General features: G+C 34.9%; 1 protein-coding gene across 1 annotated transcript in view; it reads left to right on the top strand.

The window, feature by feature from the left end:
* The window catches only part of SPATA17 (spermatogenesis associated 17), a 172,162-nt gene that overhangs the window by 67,704 nt on the left and 88,903 nt on the right, over window positions 1-15,555 (top strand). Inside the window, exon 6 of the mRNA XM_060088662.1 lies at window positions 5,299-5,422. Coding sequence (XP_059944645.1) covers window positions 5,299-5,422 — 124 coding nt within the window. The remainder of the gene's footprint in view (window positions 1-5,298; window positions 5,423-15,555) is intronic.

Here is a 15,555-nt window from a genome sequence, read left to right as displayed (position 1 = left end):
GAACCTTGTTAATGATACCTGCCCCTTACCAACCTCAGGGGGATGTTGTGAGGATGAACTAATTGGGAGCTTCTGAAAATGATGCACTGAGTCAATATATTTTATTATTATGCCTATTATTGTACTTAGCTCACTGTTGCTCTCAATTATTGGACATCATATATGTTACGTAAAATTTTACTTCCTTTTATAGAAGTTGTCCAGAGTAGTAAAAAGAAAATAATTTTACAGTGATACATGTGCATATGTTTAGAAAGAATGCTATGCAAAAAATTCTTTTCAACTGAGTCTATTCAAAAGAGCCAGAAGAAGAAAAAAATTGATTTTCATGAATGATCTTTCAATGGAGTCTTATTGCTTTTTAAAACCATGAAAAGTACGCAAATGAAATAATGGAGCAATTGGATGCTCCCTTTTTACGATCAGAGTGAAGTCATGGTACTGTAATTTTATGACATTGACCATTATCTTCTTTTTTCACTTTTTTTATTCTCAAAATATCTAGTCTATAGTGTACAAATTTGCTAGCATTACCCTTCGAGAGACTATTCACCCTTGGTCAGGGAGCCTTTCTTCTGCTCTAAAGTGCATTGCCCCCAACTTGCTGTTGATAGATCAAGTCAACCAAAGAAAGCTGGAGTTTTTTTGTGAATAATCCATCCTCATTTCATTACCACTCCCCTCCATCCCAGCTTGCTCGCTTTAGTGAAAGCTCGCTTTAGTGATCTGATGATGAAGAAGAGTAGCGATAGTTCATTTAAACTTTTCCAAAACAAAGCAGCTTTTCCCTTTTGAGGACTTTGGGAAAATAATATGGATACTACAATATTCAAAGTTACAGGAAAAAGGTCTATCGTTATCTAAATAAAATATTGGTTTGGGCAAAATTTATGGTATGAGTATAGTATTGTGCTTAAAGGCATGGATTTTGGTGTCAGACCTAGATTCAAATTCTAACTCTGCCACTTTCTAGTTTGAGAGTTTGGGCAGAGATCTCACCTCTGTGATATGGGTGTGGGTAATATCTGCATCACAGGACTGTGAAAGGATTAAATGAGGTATTGTAGATGTCTTAGCCAGGAAGTTCTTGGAAACAAAACGTAAGTCAAGGATTAAACTGCCAATCCTTTATTTGGGTGGTTCTAGCTCAGGACAACGAGGGTGAGGGAGTGAAGTGTCAGAGATGGAAACAGACTCTGAGACAGTGATTTGGTTCGTGAGTGTCATTGGGGAGCGTTTGGGGAATAACATCTCTAAGGGAGTGGAAGAGGAAAGCAGAGGGAGGAGATGAGCCTCATCGGAAATCTCAGCCAATCTCAGGAAGCTCTGGGCTTTGGATGGGCCTTGAGAGTAGCTCTAGATTGACACAGAGGCTCTGGGCCTGTGTATTCCTTCAACCACCAGTCATTGGATGCAGACTGGGGGAGAGGGTGACAAAACCTGGGGTGGGGCAGCTGATTTTCTCCAGTGGGATGTAGCTTGAGCTGTCAGCCACCAACAGTCAGGGCAGCTGTATTGGGTGCTTTGGTCCTATAGGGAGGATGTGATAGGATGACCTCCTGCAGCCCTGGACCACTGCTTCACATCACGTTCCAGAGTGACTCAGCCTAGTGGAGCAGGTGTGCATTCTTTTGTTAGCCACATAGGTTTTCTCCCAATCTGCAAGGAGACCTCTCAAAGCAGTATGTGAAAGACAGTAAAAAAGGGAAATTCATTTGCATGAATCTCTTCTGTCTTCCGTTTCCCACTGGTCAAGGTTCACCCCATGCTTCCTGCCTCTTAGGAAGCCAGATTTCTTGCTCTGCCTTGTGGGAAATCTCATCCGTAAAGTGCACACTAGTGGAGAGAGAAAGGAGAAGATCATTGACGGGATTTAAGAAAGCATAAAAGATTCCTATTCAGTTATGTAGATAAAGCAAGTAACCTAGTACGCAGCTCACAGGAAACAGTCTCTAATGTAGCACCTTACTATGTGCCAGCCACTACTCTAAGCACTTTACATAGATTAATCTCTTCAATCCTCACAATAGCTTGATGAAGAAGATACAAATGCTGATAATATATTTGCATTTTACAGATGAGGATATTGAGGCTCAAAGATTAAACAGCTAGTAAGTAGCCCAGCAGAGATTTTATAATCAGGTGTAATTTCAGAGTCTATGTTGTTTAACTGGTCTACGATATTGCCTCCAAGTGGCTATTATTATTTTTATTATTGTTATCACGAGTAGAATATGTAAATATTTTATTATCATTATAGATATCATTAGCAAAATATATTCAAATATGTAAAGCTTTACATAGTTTCAGTAATTTTTGCCTTTATTTTAAAAGTAATATCACAAAATGTTTTGTATATATAAAAACTGGTACAGAAAGTCTGGGGACTTATCCTTGTTTCTCTAACTATATAATAGGAAACAGGATCATAAGATAAAAGAAAATATGCATGGTTCCTTCAATAAAAGTAGCTTCTGCATAGTATTTCTTGTATCAGCATGACTATAGCCAGGTCTGTGGTTAGAGAATCTGCAAATCTAGGGATTCTAATTCCATTTCTACCATTAACTGATTTGTTATTCAGAATGGGTCATTTCATCTCTTTATGTGTTTTCATATTTGTAAAATAGGTTAATTAATTATACCTATCCCATATATATCACAGGATTTTTCTTGAAGATAGAAATAAGTCAATACACCTGAAATTTAAAAAAAATATTCATAACAACCTGAAACTATTTGGAGAAATTTTTAATTGTTTAAAAAGCATTTTAAAAATTGCTGGATTAAAAAATAGGTAAATTTTATATTTTTGCAGGGAACCCTAGTTACAATGGTTTCCAGCTTTTAATCTTAATGGGATCATAATTTTTTACTGCATCCTTTACATTGAGCCATATCTTCATCTAGATTGCTATAACAAAAACCTGTATATCAAGGATAAATAATTTATTCAGCTCTTCCTACTTGGTTATTTGACAAAGAATATTTAACATAAATATAATTGTGGTGTTCAATACAACTGTATACTCTCAAGTAGGGCAATAAATCAGCTAGGAACCTTAGATTGATTTTTTTTCAATAATTATATGAATTGACTAAATTAATTATTTTTGTTGTTTGAGATTACCCCAGATTAGTTTTTCTAGGGTTTTGTCAAATTTCTTGGATTTATTTGTAGGGCTTCCCAGTTCCTTCTAGACTTACTCTGTGTTTTCTTTATATACTGGAAACTGACATTCTTTTACATCTCTCTCAGTTTTAACTCTCCTTGTCAAGCTCCCCAAGTACACATTGTTTTAATTTTGTATTTCCGTATCCTGAAGATGGATGGTTTTTACTACTTCAAGTAATTTCCACCCTCATTTTGTATCCAAGTCCTATTTACTTCTTTGTACCTTGCCTGTTCATGTATGTGTTCAATTTTATTGGGCCTTTTTTCTTTCTTATGTAAGATCTCTTCATATTCATTAAATTATTTATAGAATACAAACTTCTTTGTAGATGTGTTTTTTAATTTTTTTGATTACTCGGAAAATTCCTGTCCTTATCTTTGGAGTAACATAAAATTGGATACATGCATATCTGAGTAATTATCCTTATAGCGGCAGTTCATTGGTTATTTTAAATTATCTTAAAGACTTATAAGAGGAATTAGAGAAGAGATATTTATTTTTTACATAATATCAAAAGTAAAGGTGAAAATGACGTATTCACTTCCTTATGTAACATATGATTGTTACTTTTCCTGGTAAAAATTCTCATTTATTCATATGTAACTGCCTTGGAATTTGTACCTAAGGACAAAGAAAGGTCACCAATCCCTCTAACTCCTGGTTCTTTGTCAAAAATGGACACAGTTAATGAGGTTTGTTTGGTACAGAACAAATTCTCAGACACAGATAGAGATCCTTTCAATGGAAACAAATTTGTTTGGCTTTACCAGGTTACTTAGCGATTAATAATAGCCTTGAGATGCAGGTCAGAAAGGTCATTGTACCAGCCTGCCAGCACAATCTAAATGTGCAGCCAGCCCAGCTCCGTGGGTGCAGAAGCCCCCAAAATACTATGCATAAAGTAGAACAGGCTATTTTCTGACTCCTTTTTTCATATTAATAAGCAATTTTCAAGAGAAGGGTGGCAAAATGAGGGCCATGCCACTCCACGTAATTCATTTATTTTGCAATTTAATCTTATGTTGGAAAAAATAGCTCTGCTGCAATAGCAGAGCATGGTGATTTTTAAACGTCAGAGTGTTTCATAAGTAACCTTGTATGAAGTATTGTATTAGTAGCCTTTAACAGAAAATTGCAACAAAAATATTTCCAGTCATTGAAGTAGAAATGAGAATCTTTTTTTTTTTTTTTTTAATTTTTGGAATTCTCCCCTCTACTTTCCCCTGCTATCTTTGAGGTATGTGCCCAGATGCTTTACTTAAAATTGTACTTATAGAACTAGACACTAAGTTACATATCTGTTTTTTAAAAGCATAAAGTACAATTTCAAAACATTATTTTAACATGAGTGGTTAAACTTGTTCTATGAAAATAAAGGATTTATTCTTCCATAACTTGATAATATTCTATTTAGCAGGTATTTGTCACAAAGTATATTTTAAGAGGTGATTTTTTTGTTTAAATTTTTAAAATACATACACATAAGTGATGAAAATTTCATTATTTTAATGGAATTTATTACACTTAGAAAATTGTGAACTTATGCACCCAATTTGGCTTTTATTCTAATTATCGATATAATTGAACAAAATGTCAACCTTTCAAGTACAGGATAATATATGTAATCTTGTTGATATTATTTAAACTGTTTAACTGAAGTAAACTTAGAATAAATTAAGTATATGTGTAAAAACCCATCACACTTTTTAAATTAGCCTGTTAGTGTGTAAAGTAAACAATGAGAACTTGGTAAATACCAAATTTAAAGGAAATCAATAGCCCAGTTGTTTTCTTAGGATATTTAACTAAGTCCAAAATAGCCAAAGAAAATGATAGCATAGTAATTAACTTACTTTGCATTTGATACAGTTCCTCAGCTATTGAACTGATTATAATATGTAGATACTTGATTTTCAAAATTTCACCACTGAAAAATCACTTAAATGCTTTTTAAAGATTGCAGATTCCCCTAGAATGTGCCGGTAAGTTCGATTCCACCACTGATTTTGATGGATGTGGACAATGGTTACCCCTCAAAAACTTACTTGATTCTCATCAGTGAAAGAATTAAAAGGTTAGCAGATTTTTCGTATCATGAATAACCGCAAACTGATTCCTGCAGGAAGGCTCTGGAGGAGTTTGCAGAGATGAAAGAAAGGGAAGAGAAGAAGGCCGACCTGGAAAGGGAGGAGAAGAAAAGAGATTACCAAGCCCGAAAGATGCATTACCTCCTCAGCACAAAGCAGGTTGGTCTACCTGTCCCTGACAGCTCGCGGAAGCCACTTGGGCACCCAGCCTGACAGAGATAAACTAGCAGGCTGAATGGGACATGACTTGTTGAAAAGATATCACAAAGGCACTACTTCGAGTTCAGTTCCGTGCTGCTGTGTAGGTGCACGCAGGCACCCCGGCTGGTCTGACAGCAGCTTCATAGAGGCAGCCAGGCGAGGCTGGCAGAAAGGTCCAAGTCAGCACTGCGATCCGCCACAAAGGGCATAACCTTCTTTTCCAAATCCAGCCTGAGTGGCTTATTGTTGTGTTGTGAATTGATCAAGAACTAAGAAGTTATTAAGCTGAGGTCACTTTCATGTTTTCTCTGTTAATCAAGTGAATGTTGAGATTAAAACCATTCTTGCATCCTTTTTATTCTATTAATCTAATAAATTCCGAGGCAAGTTTTCATGTATAGCTTTTAAACATACTGCTTGAGCAGTTGCATCTTCGTATAGAAATATAAATGTGGGATTTGGAATACTTAGAAATTTCTTTTCTGATACGTGGGAAGATTTTACTGCTTCAGATCTTGTCATGGTTGCTAAGAAAAAGAATTGCATGTCGAATATTCTGCTCACAAAGAAATACGGTTTAAAAAAGCATGAATTTGGGGGATGAGATGTGTTTTGTTACTTGAGCTTGAGGCTGGAAACTAGCTATTTCTTGGTTTTTATTCTCTCTCCTAGACTTCAAGTCCAGTCTTAGAGTTCTAGCTGAGTCGCATATGCAGATGTCTTCCGACAGGGAGGGGCAAGTGAAGTCCCAGTGGGAGAGGGTGAGAGCTGAGACTGAATGTCTTCCTTAGAGGCATCCAAAGTTGAAACCATATTAAGTACTGGGCTGGCCATGTAAGTTTGGAAAACAGGCCTCCTGTACCTCTAGCTTCTATTTGGTAGTTGAAATGATAATAATGATGACTATCGTAATATTTACTTGGATTTGGGTAGCTGAATTGTCTTTATTTAACAGGCAAGGAAACTGAAACTCAGATAATTATGTGACTGGTCATAGGCACAAAACTAGTAGTAATAGCTCTGGTATTCAAACTGAGGTCTTTCAACTCTAAATATGCTTAGGTAATAATTTAAAGAGAGTTTTAAAAATAAAAGGTAAAAGTATTTTCACTTTTTATTATAAAATCCATAACAATGTAAATGTTTTAGTCGTTTGATTAGTGGGCTACATTTTAAAGATAGAGAATTACAGATCAAGGATTCTTTTTAGCAAAACATTTTTTTCAAACTTTAGTCACTAGTAATTTCAATTTTGATGAAACTAAGGGGGGCTATAAATATATCTTGTAATTCTTTAAACCTAGTAATAATTCTTGGGGACAGTTTTTTCTGTGATAACTTTGAACTCTCTTTATACTTTGAAACTTAATCTGAGTTCTAATTGTGTGGTTTATACTTATGATTGGTAGTGTGATAGAGAAAGCAATCTTAAAAATGGTGAAATCAGGGGCTTCCCTGGTGGCGCAGTGGTTGGGAGTCTGCCTGCTAGTGCGGGGGACATGGGTTCGAGCCCTGGTCTGGGGGGATCCCACATGCCGCGGAGCGGCTGGGCCTAGTGGGCCATGGCCGCTGAGCCTGTGCGTCCGGAGCCTGTGGTCTGCAGTGGGAGAGGCCGCAACAGTGAGGGGCCCGCGTGCTGCGATGAAGAGTGTCCCCCGCTTGCCACAACTAGAGAAAGCCCTTGTTAAAAAAAAAAAAAAAAAAGGTGAAATCAGATTTAACTGAAACATCTGTTAATTCTGTTTTATCCAGGGTTATTTAGTTATTGGGTGTATAGTGGAATAATTTAGAAAGACCATAAAAACTTGGATGTTTTACTAATAAAAATAATATAATAGCACATATCCACAGAGTGCTTACCATGTATCAGAGAGTATGATAGATATTTTATATACATTATTTTTTAAAGTATTTTGATTTCATTTCGGTTTTTCATTTAAGTGCCTGGTTTAACGAATTATTTCACAAACCTGACCATGTGACTTGGCTCATGGACCTTAACGAATTTTCAAGCAATATTACCATTATGTTTTAGGTATGTTTGTATTAACAATGCATGCTGTCAATGCAGTATCTCTCTTTTTTTTTTTTTTTTTTTTTGCGGTACGTGGGCCTCTCACTGCTGTGGCCTCTCCCGTTGCGGAGCACAGGCTCCGGACGCACAGGCTCAGCGGCCGTGGCTCACGGGCCCAGCTGCTCTGCGGCATGTGGGATCTTCCCGGACCGGGGCACGAACCCGTGTCCCCTGCATCAGAAGGCGGACTCTCAACCACTGCGCCACCAGGGAAGCCCCAGTATCTCATTTTTCTCCTGTTTATCCCACGTTGGCTGCTAGTAATATCAGTGTATATAAATTTTAGTTTAGTGATCACTTGTCACCAGAACTTCCTGGCATCCAATAAAATGTTTCTTTTTTGAGGCGCTATGGTACAGTAGAAAGAGTGTGAACATTTACATCAGTCAGAGCTAAGTTGGCATGCAAGCTCTCTCACTTAGGGTAAGGTATTAGGAGATTACCTAGAATCGTCTGAGCCTCTGTTTCCCTCTGCACCTTGAGAGAACATTGTGAGGACTAAATCTAATGTATTTAAAATATTGCCAGGCCCTTAGAGAGCATTCAGTAAATGATAACAATCATATTATTAGAATTTAACCTGTCAAGGATAAACTAAGATTCTACACTTTCATGTTCTTCAATTTGTCTTAGCTGTTGGAAGCATTCATTTTCTCATTTCCTTTCTTTGCTTTTCTTTAGTTATTAAAGAAAATTAGTTAGAAATCTTCATAATGGTGTTGCCTACCCTACATTTCACACCTGGCTTCACAGACCTGAGGGCAATACAGAGGAAATGATGTTTTTAAATCACCTCCCTCAAAGAGGAATATTATTAAAATGTCAGGGGTTTTCATTTGAATCTTGCAAGTTGGTGTATTTTGTCACAGTGATCTTTAATATTTGATCACAATTAACTAGAGATAAAAGGGACAGCCCTTTGAAATTATGGGCACACTTTTGTTCCTGAGGGAGGCTTTCTTTTTCCATTCTTTCTTTTCTCCCTCCCTCCCTCCCTCCCTTCCATCCATCCTTCCTTCCTTCCTTTTCTTTCTTTCATGATAAAATAGAATAGTGGCATCATCCTGGTCTCATCTGTTTACTTTGGTCAAGGGATTGCTTGTACTAACAGGATGGTACTGGAAATTTTAAATGTTTTGTTCCTTATATCCACCAGATTTGCTTTACTTAGCTTTAAATTGGTGCTTTTCATCATGAAATTAAAAAGTCGAATTTTAAAACTGATATTATAGGTACAATTATAAAGCAACTTCACCTACACAAAAATATGCGACACTGATATTTACTAAATAGAGTGAATATAAATCTTAACTTTAAAATTCATCAGTTAATTACTCCAAATAACATATTTTTGAGTACCTACAATCTTTCTGCTACTGTGCTAGGACTAGGATCAGGTCATACAAATGTATATTATGCTCCTTAACCACAAGAAGCATTCCATCTAATTTCAGTCTAATGCCAGACAATTTTTGGGGGGGCTGGAAGGAAATTGCCAACTTTCTGTTACAGCTTATATAGGCAGTCTCACTGGAATTAACAACCTTTATTTATGGTTTTGCTGATTCCATTTACTATTTTATTTTAATAAAAATCTTTAAATAATTTTCCAAACCTAAGCAAGAGTCAGAGAATGACAGATACATATTTCATTTCAAGTATTGTTAATGATTTTTTCAGAATGACTTGGCTATTGAGAAGAAATGAAGCTGCAGTTTTAAAAATATTCTTAAGTCATATGTTTATAGATTAATTGCATTGCTTTCTGTTAGAGTTTTGTTTTCAAATTATATTAAATACACATTAAGTACAAAATAAATGCAAAATATGAACTTCTTTATATTGAAAGGCTTGTGTAAGTTTTAATTCTCAATTTGTGCAGATATTTTAAAATTTACTGAAAAACTATTCAAACCTAAGTAATTTTTTAAGAAGTATATGAGGATGAGAAAAGTTTTCTTGAGCTGCTTAAATGGAATAATTCTAACAGCATTGTTAGACAGGAGAAAAACACTATTTTATTGGTGATCTCAATAATTTAGGAATGATGTTAATGTAGTTTCTAGAATACTAATTTTCATAGTTCTAATATAGCTTAATTTAGATGAGTTGAAATAAAACATTAAAGACAAATAAATGCATAAGAAAAGGTGAAGAATTTTATAAGTTAAGATTGTGAATATGTGAATTCATATACAGATAATAAATGAAGTCATGTGTTTTTTAATGTATTAATTTTAGGATGATTATGCTGATATACTGACATACTCATGCTGACAGCATAGTTTTAAAGTCAGTTTTAAGCCTTTTTTTAGTATAAATCTAATGTATATCTTAAAATCTATTATTAATTTTTAGTGATAATAATTATCTCATTTTTATGCAAGCAAATGTATTAGCATTAATAGGAATTACACAAGTAAATAACTAATATTGCAATGAGTGAATTAATAGACCCCTCAGGGTTTTATTAATTAAAAAGTTCAAGTCATATTAAAGCACCTTTTGTATATGTTTATTTCAATCAGAAAGCTGAACATGGTAACTTATTTGCATAAATAATCAATCACCATTTACTAGTAGTAATAAGGTTAATTTGTTGCTACAGACATAATAAGATTAGTCAATTATATTTCCCAGAAAATACTATTTGTTATGCACCCCATCACCTGTAAAACAGGATTGGTTTAGCGCCCTTATTAAATGAACACATCAAAAAGTCTCTGTCCCTGTAAAAGTTTTGTGAAAACAAAGCTAATTTTAGTTGATTTGAATAAGTAAAATGCAAACTCTGCTTCCATTCGTAAATTTAATTTATCTTTCTGCAAAGATTGATTATTTAATAGTTATTTATTTTGATTCAGTAACCAGTCAAACTAAATCTAACACATATAGGACATATTCCCTTTGAAGAAAATCTCATTTGCAGATTTGTTTTATTCCAAATAAACATACTTTCATTCCCTCGTCCTTGTTCTTGGGTAGTAAATTATGTTGTCTGCTCCACCTACTGGCGGATATATGCAAAGGCCTATTGTTGGATTCATTAAAAGATATTGCCTCTGAAATGTTGCCAGAATTTTTAAGTATCCTCCTGGAGATCAACAAATTTGCAGATACAAATGTAAAACTCAAGATCTATTCAGAAAACTTAATATTTAGAAATATAGGTTATTATATAAAATTACACACATTAATAGTTTCCTAATTAGTGAAAATGTTACCCTGTTTTTTAAAATTTTAATGTCAATAAAAAGGATAAATAAATATAAGATATACTTATAACTCAGTGTATTAAAACTATGTACATTTTACTTTAGTTATGGAATTTAATAGCTTATACATATTCAAATTAAAACTAAAATGAAAAATTATATAATTTATTAAAATACATATTTTGTGGAAATATTTTTCATGTCATCTTTATATAATAGATTTTTAATGTTTTTCCTTTAGTGGATAGTTAAAATTTTCTTATCAACTCTGAGATAACAACTTTCAGTTATTTATGATTCTTTCAAAAGGCTCCATACTCTGATTAATATTGACAAAACTTTATTTTTAATTACTTTATTTTTTAGAGAAACAAATGGCTTCAACTACTTTGTTTTGAAAATTATATGAAATCCCATTTGTATACAGAAGGAAAATCCCTTCATTTTAAAAAGTAAAATTGATATACCAAAAATTAAGTGGTAGTCTGCTGGTATGGAGAACATCTTTACAAGATAAATCTTATAAGATGAAAAAATGCAAAAATTAAGAAGTATAGTAAGTCCTCCAAATCATTTATTGCTTTCAACTCTATCTTTCCAGTATCATAAGTGGGAAATTCCTATGCCTTACATATATTAAGTACTTAATATGTGATTGCTCACTTTTAATTTGAAGTGCCGCAGTAACAGAAGAACTGCAGCCTTTCAGGGTGCACCTGCCTGTGTGTGTGTGTGTGTGTGTGTGTGTGTGTGTGTGATGTGTCTTCGTATATATGGTTTATTTGGAAAGTATCTTTGTGGAGTCTTCTCATAAGGCATTGTCCTTAGGCAATGGTGTACCACAGCAATGGTTGGGAAACTCAAGTTTGATATTAAAACATACCCCTATAAGGACTCTCTTGGGTTCATTTTAGACCTCTTGATCATTTTAAAACCACTTATTTCACTTCAAAACATTAATTTTGTTCCTTCCTAATTTCTAGAATGATCTGTCTGTCTGTCTGTCTCTCTCTCTCTCTCTCTCTAGGTTTATCACCATCCAGTTATCCTTCTTGAAAGCACCAGGATTCTGATTATGTACTGCTCCTTGAGTTACCTGCAATTCATTGAACTCTCTTTTTACGCTTTCTCTGAAATGGTTTAGTATTATAAGAAACTGATTCTAAGTGAGTTCATGTACAAAGATGGAGAAAAACCAGAGCCTGCATATAAATGAGTGAAACAAGCCAGACATAATGTAGATTTCTATGGTGTGTTCCTGTGAATAGCACAAAGCACTTTTATTTATCCCCACAATATTCTATAAAGTAGCAATTATCTTTCTGGTGACTAAAATCCTATTGTTTGGTACTCATTTTTCCTCTGGACACTTGGAAGGTTTATTCTTTCAGGAAGATTATGTAGTGAATAAAGTTCTGACCTATGATCTTTGGATCCGTAGTTTAAGAGGCAGTTCCTGAAGTTTGGTCATTTGTTCTTAGTCCCAAGTGAACTATCCATATCACATAATCATCACATAATTTGTTACTATTGGCAGTCTCTGTTCAGAAAAGGCCAGGGACTGAACTACCATGGAGAATGAATTAGCTATTAACTTTTACATTTTATTTCTTTCCTCTTTAACATTATAGTTTTTATTATCCTGTAATATATGAAAGGGATAAAATTATCCATTATCAGTATTCTTTGAAGAGACAGATGAAGTGGTTAAAGAAAATATCTTGTTGTGTCCCCAAAATGAATCCCTTTTCCACACTTCTCTCATTGCCATCATTTAACAATCATGCATCAAAGAAATAGAGGGAAAAATGCAGACAGAGGCAAAAATAAAATCAAAATTAATTAAAAGAGAGACCACTTCAGTAGAAAAGTGCCTAGCTACTTTTCTTATTTATATTTTTCTTTTCAACATACTAAATTTTAAAAGTTATTTAACATTTTTTTTCTTTAGCCAGCACCCTGTAAATCTCTCCTATACATGTGGCCTGAGGCCGATTCATGTGTTGTGGTTCTTGAAGCTCATACAATTTGGGGATCCACCTTTAAGAAGGTAGTATACAAAGTTACAAATACAAGAAAAGGAATATTTTTTATAATGAGCAAAAATCATTTCAGAGAGGGCAGACAGCAGAAGCAAGAAGAACTACAATTCTGCAGGCTGTGGAAGGAAAACCACATTTACAGAAAGACAGACAAAATGAAAAGGTAGAGGACTAAGTACCAGATGAAGGAACAAGATAAAACCCCAGAAAAACAACTAAATGAAGTGGAGATAGGCAACCTTCCAGAAAAATAATTCTGAATAATGATAGTGAAGATGATCCAGGACCTCGGAAAAAGAATGGAGGCAAAGATCAAGAAGATGCAAGAAATATTTAACAAAGACGTAGAAGAATTACAGAACAAACACCTAGAAGAATTAAAGAACCAACAGAGATGAACAGTACAATAACTGAAATGAAAACTACACTAGAAGGAATCAATAGCAGAATAACTGAGGCAGAAGAACGGATAAGTGACCTGGAAGAAAGAATGGTGGAATTCACTGCCACAAACAGAATAAAGAAAAAAGAATGAAAAGAAATGAAGACAGCCTAAGAGACCTCCAGGACAACATTAAATGCAACATCATTCACATTATGGGGGTCCCAGAAGGAGAAGAGAGAGAGGAAAGTACCTGAGAAAATATTTGCAGAGACAATAGTTGAAAACTTCCCTAACATGGGAAAGGAAATGGCCACCCAAGTCCAGGAAGCGCAGAGAGTCCCAGACAGGATAAACCCAAGGAGAAACATGCCAAGACACATAGTCATCAAACTGACAAAAATTAAAGACAAAAAAATTATTGAAAGCAACAAGGGAAAAATGACAAATAAAATACAAAGGAACTCCCATAAGGTTAACAGCTGATTTCTCAGCAGAGACTCTACAAGCCACAAGGTAGTGGCATGACATATTTAAAGTGATGAAAGGGAAAAACCTACAACCAAGATTACCCTAACCAGCAAGTATCTCATTCAGATTGGATGGAGAAATCAAAAGCTTTACAGACAAGCAAAAGCTAAGAGAATTCAGCACCACCAAACCAGCTCTACAACAAGTGCTAAAGGAACTTCTCTAAGTGGGAAACACAAGAGAAGAAAAGGACCTACAAAAACAAACCAAAAACAATTAAGAAAATGGTCATAGGAATATACATATTGATAATTACCTTAAATGTGAATAGGTTAAATGCGCCAACCAAAAGACACAGGCTCGGGCTTCCCTGGTGGCGCAGTGGTTGGGAGTCTGCCTGCCAATGCAGGGGACGCGGGTTCGTGCCCTGGTCCGGGAAGATCCCGCATGCCACGAGGCGGCTGGCCCTATGAGCCATGACCTCTGAGCCTGCGCGTCCGGAGCCTGTGCTCCACAATGGGAAAGGCCACAACAGTGAGAGGCCCGCGTACCTCAAAAAAAAAAAAAAAAAAAAAGACACAGGCTCGCTGAATGAATACAAAAACAAGACCCATATATATGCTGTCTACAAGAGACCCACTGCAGACCTAGGGACACATATAGACTGAAAGTGAGGGGGTGGAAAAACATATTCCATGCAAATGGAAAACAAAATAAAGCTGAAGTAGCAGTACTCGTATCAGATAAAATAGACTTTAAAATAAAGAATGTTACAAGAGACAAGGAAGAACACTACATAATGATCAAAGGATCAATCCAAGAAGAAGACACAACAATTATAAATATATATGTACCCAACATAGGAGCACCTCAATACATAAGGCAACTGATAACAGAAATAAAAGAGGAAATCAACAGTAACACAGTAATAGTGGAGGACTATACCACCTCACTTACACCAGTGGACAGATCATCCAGACAGAAAATTAATAAGGAAACACAAGCTTTAAATGACACAATAGACCAGACAGATTTAATAGATATTTATATGACACTTGACCCAAAAACAGCAGATTACACTTTCTTTTCAACATGTGCACAGAATATTCTCCAGGATAGATCACATCCTGAGTCACAAATCAAGCCTTGGTAAATTTAAGAAAATTGAAATCATATCAAGAATCTTTTCCAACTGCAATGCTATGAGATTAGAAATCAATTACCTGGAAAAATATGTAAAAAACACAAACACATGGAGGCTAAACTATACATTACTAAATAACCAACAGGTCACTGAAGAAATCAAAGAGGAAATCAAAACATACCTAGAGACAAATGACAATGAAAACACAATGATTCAAAACCTATGGGATGCAGCAAAAGCAGTTCTAAGAGGGAAGTTTCTAGCAATACAAGCCTACCTCAAGAAACAATAAAAATCTCAAATAAACCATCTAACCTTACACCTAAAGGAATTAGGGGAAGAAGAACAAACAAAACCCAAAGTTAGTAGAAGGAAAGAAATCATAAAGATCAGAGCAGAAATAAATGAAATAGAAACAAAGAAAACAATAGCAAAGGTCAATAAAACTAACAGCTAGGTCTTTGAGAAGATAAACAAATTGATAAACCTTTAGCCAGACTCATCAAGAAAAAGAGGGAGAAGACTCAAATGAATAAAATTAGAAGTGAAAAAGGAGAAGTTACAACAGACACCGCAGAAATACAAAGCATCATAAAAGACTACTACAAACAATTCTATGCCAAAAAAATAAAATGGACAACCTAGAAGGAATGGACAAATTCTTAGAAAAGCACAACCTTCCAAGACTGAATCAGGAAAAAATAGAAAATATGAACAGACCAATCACAAGCACTGAAATTGAAACTGTGATTTAAAATCTTCC

This window comes from Mesoplodon densirostris, chromosome 2 (assembly GCF_025265405.1).
Source record: "Mesoplodon densirostris isolate mMesDen1 chromosome 2, mMesDen1 primary haplotype, whole genome shotgun sequence".
Lineage (NCBI taxonomy): Eukaryota > Metazoa > Chordata > Mammalia > Artiodactyla > Ziphiidae > Mesoplodon > Mesoplodon densirostris.
Note: the sequence above shows the minus strand (reverse complement) of the source record. Positions and strands in the feature narration are given on the sequence as shown.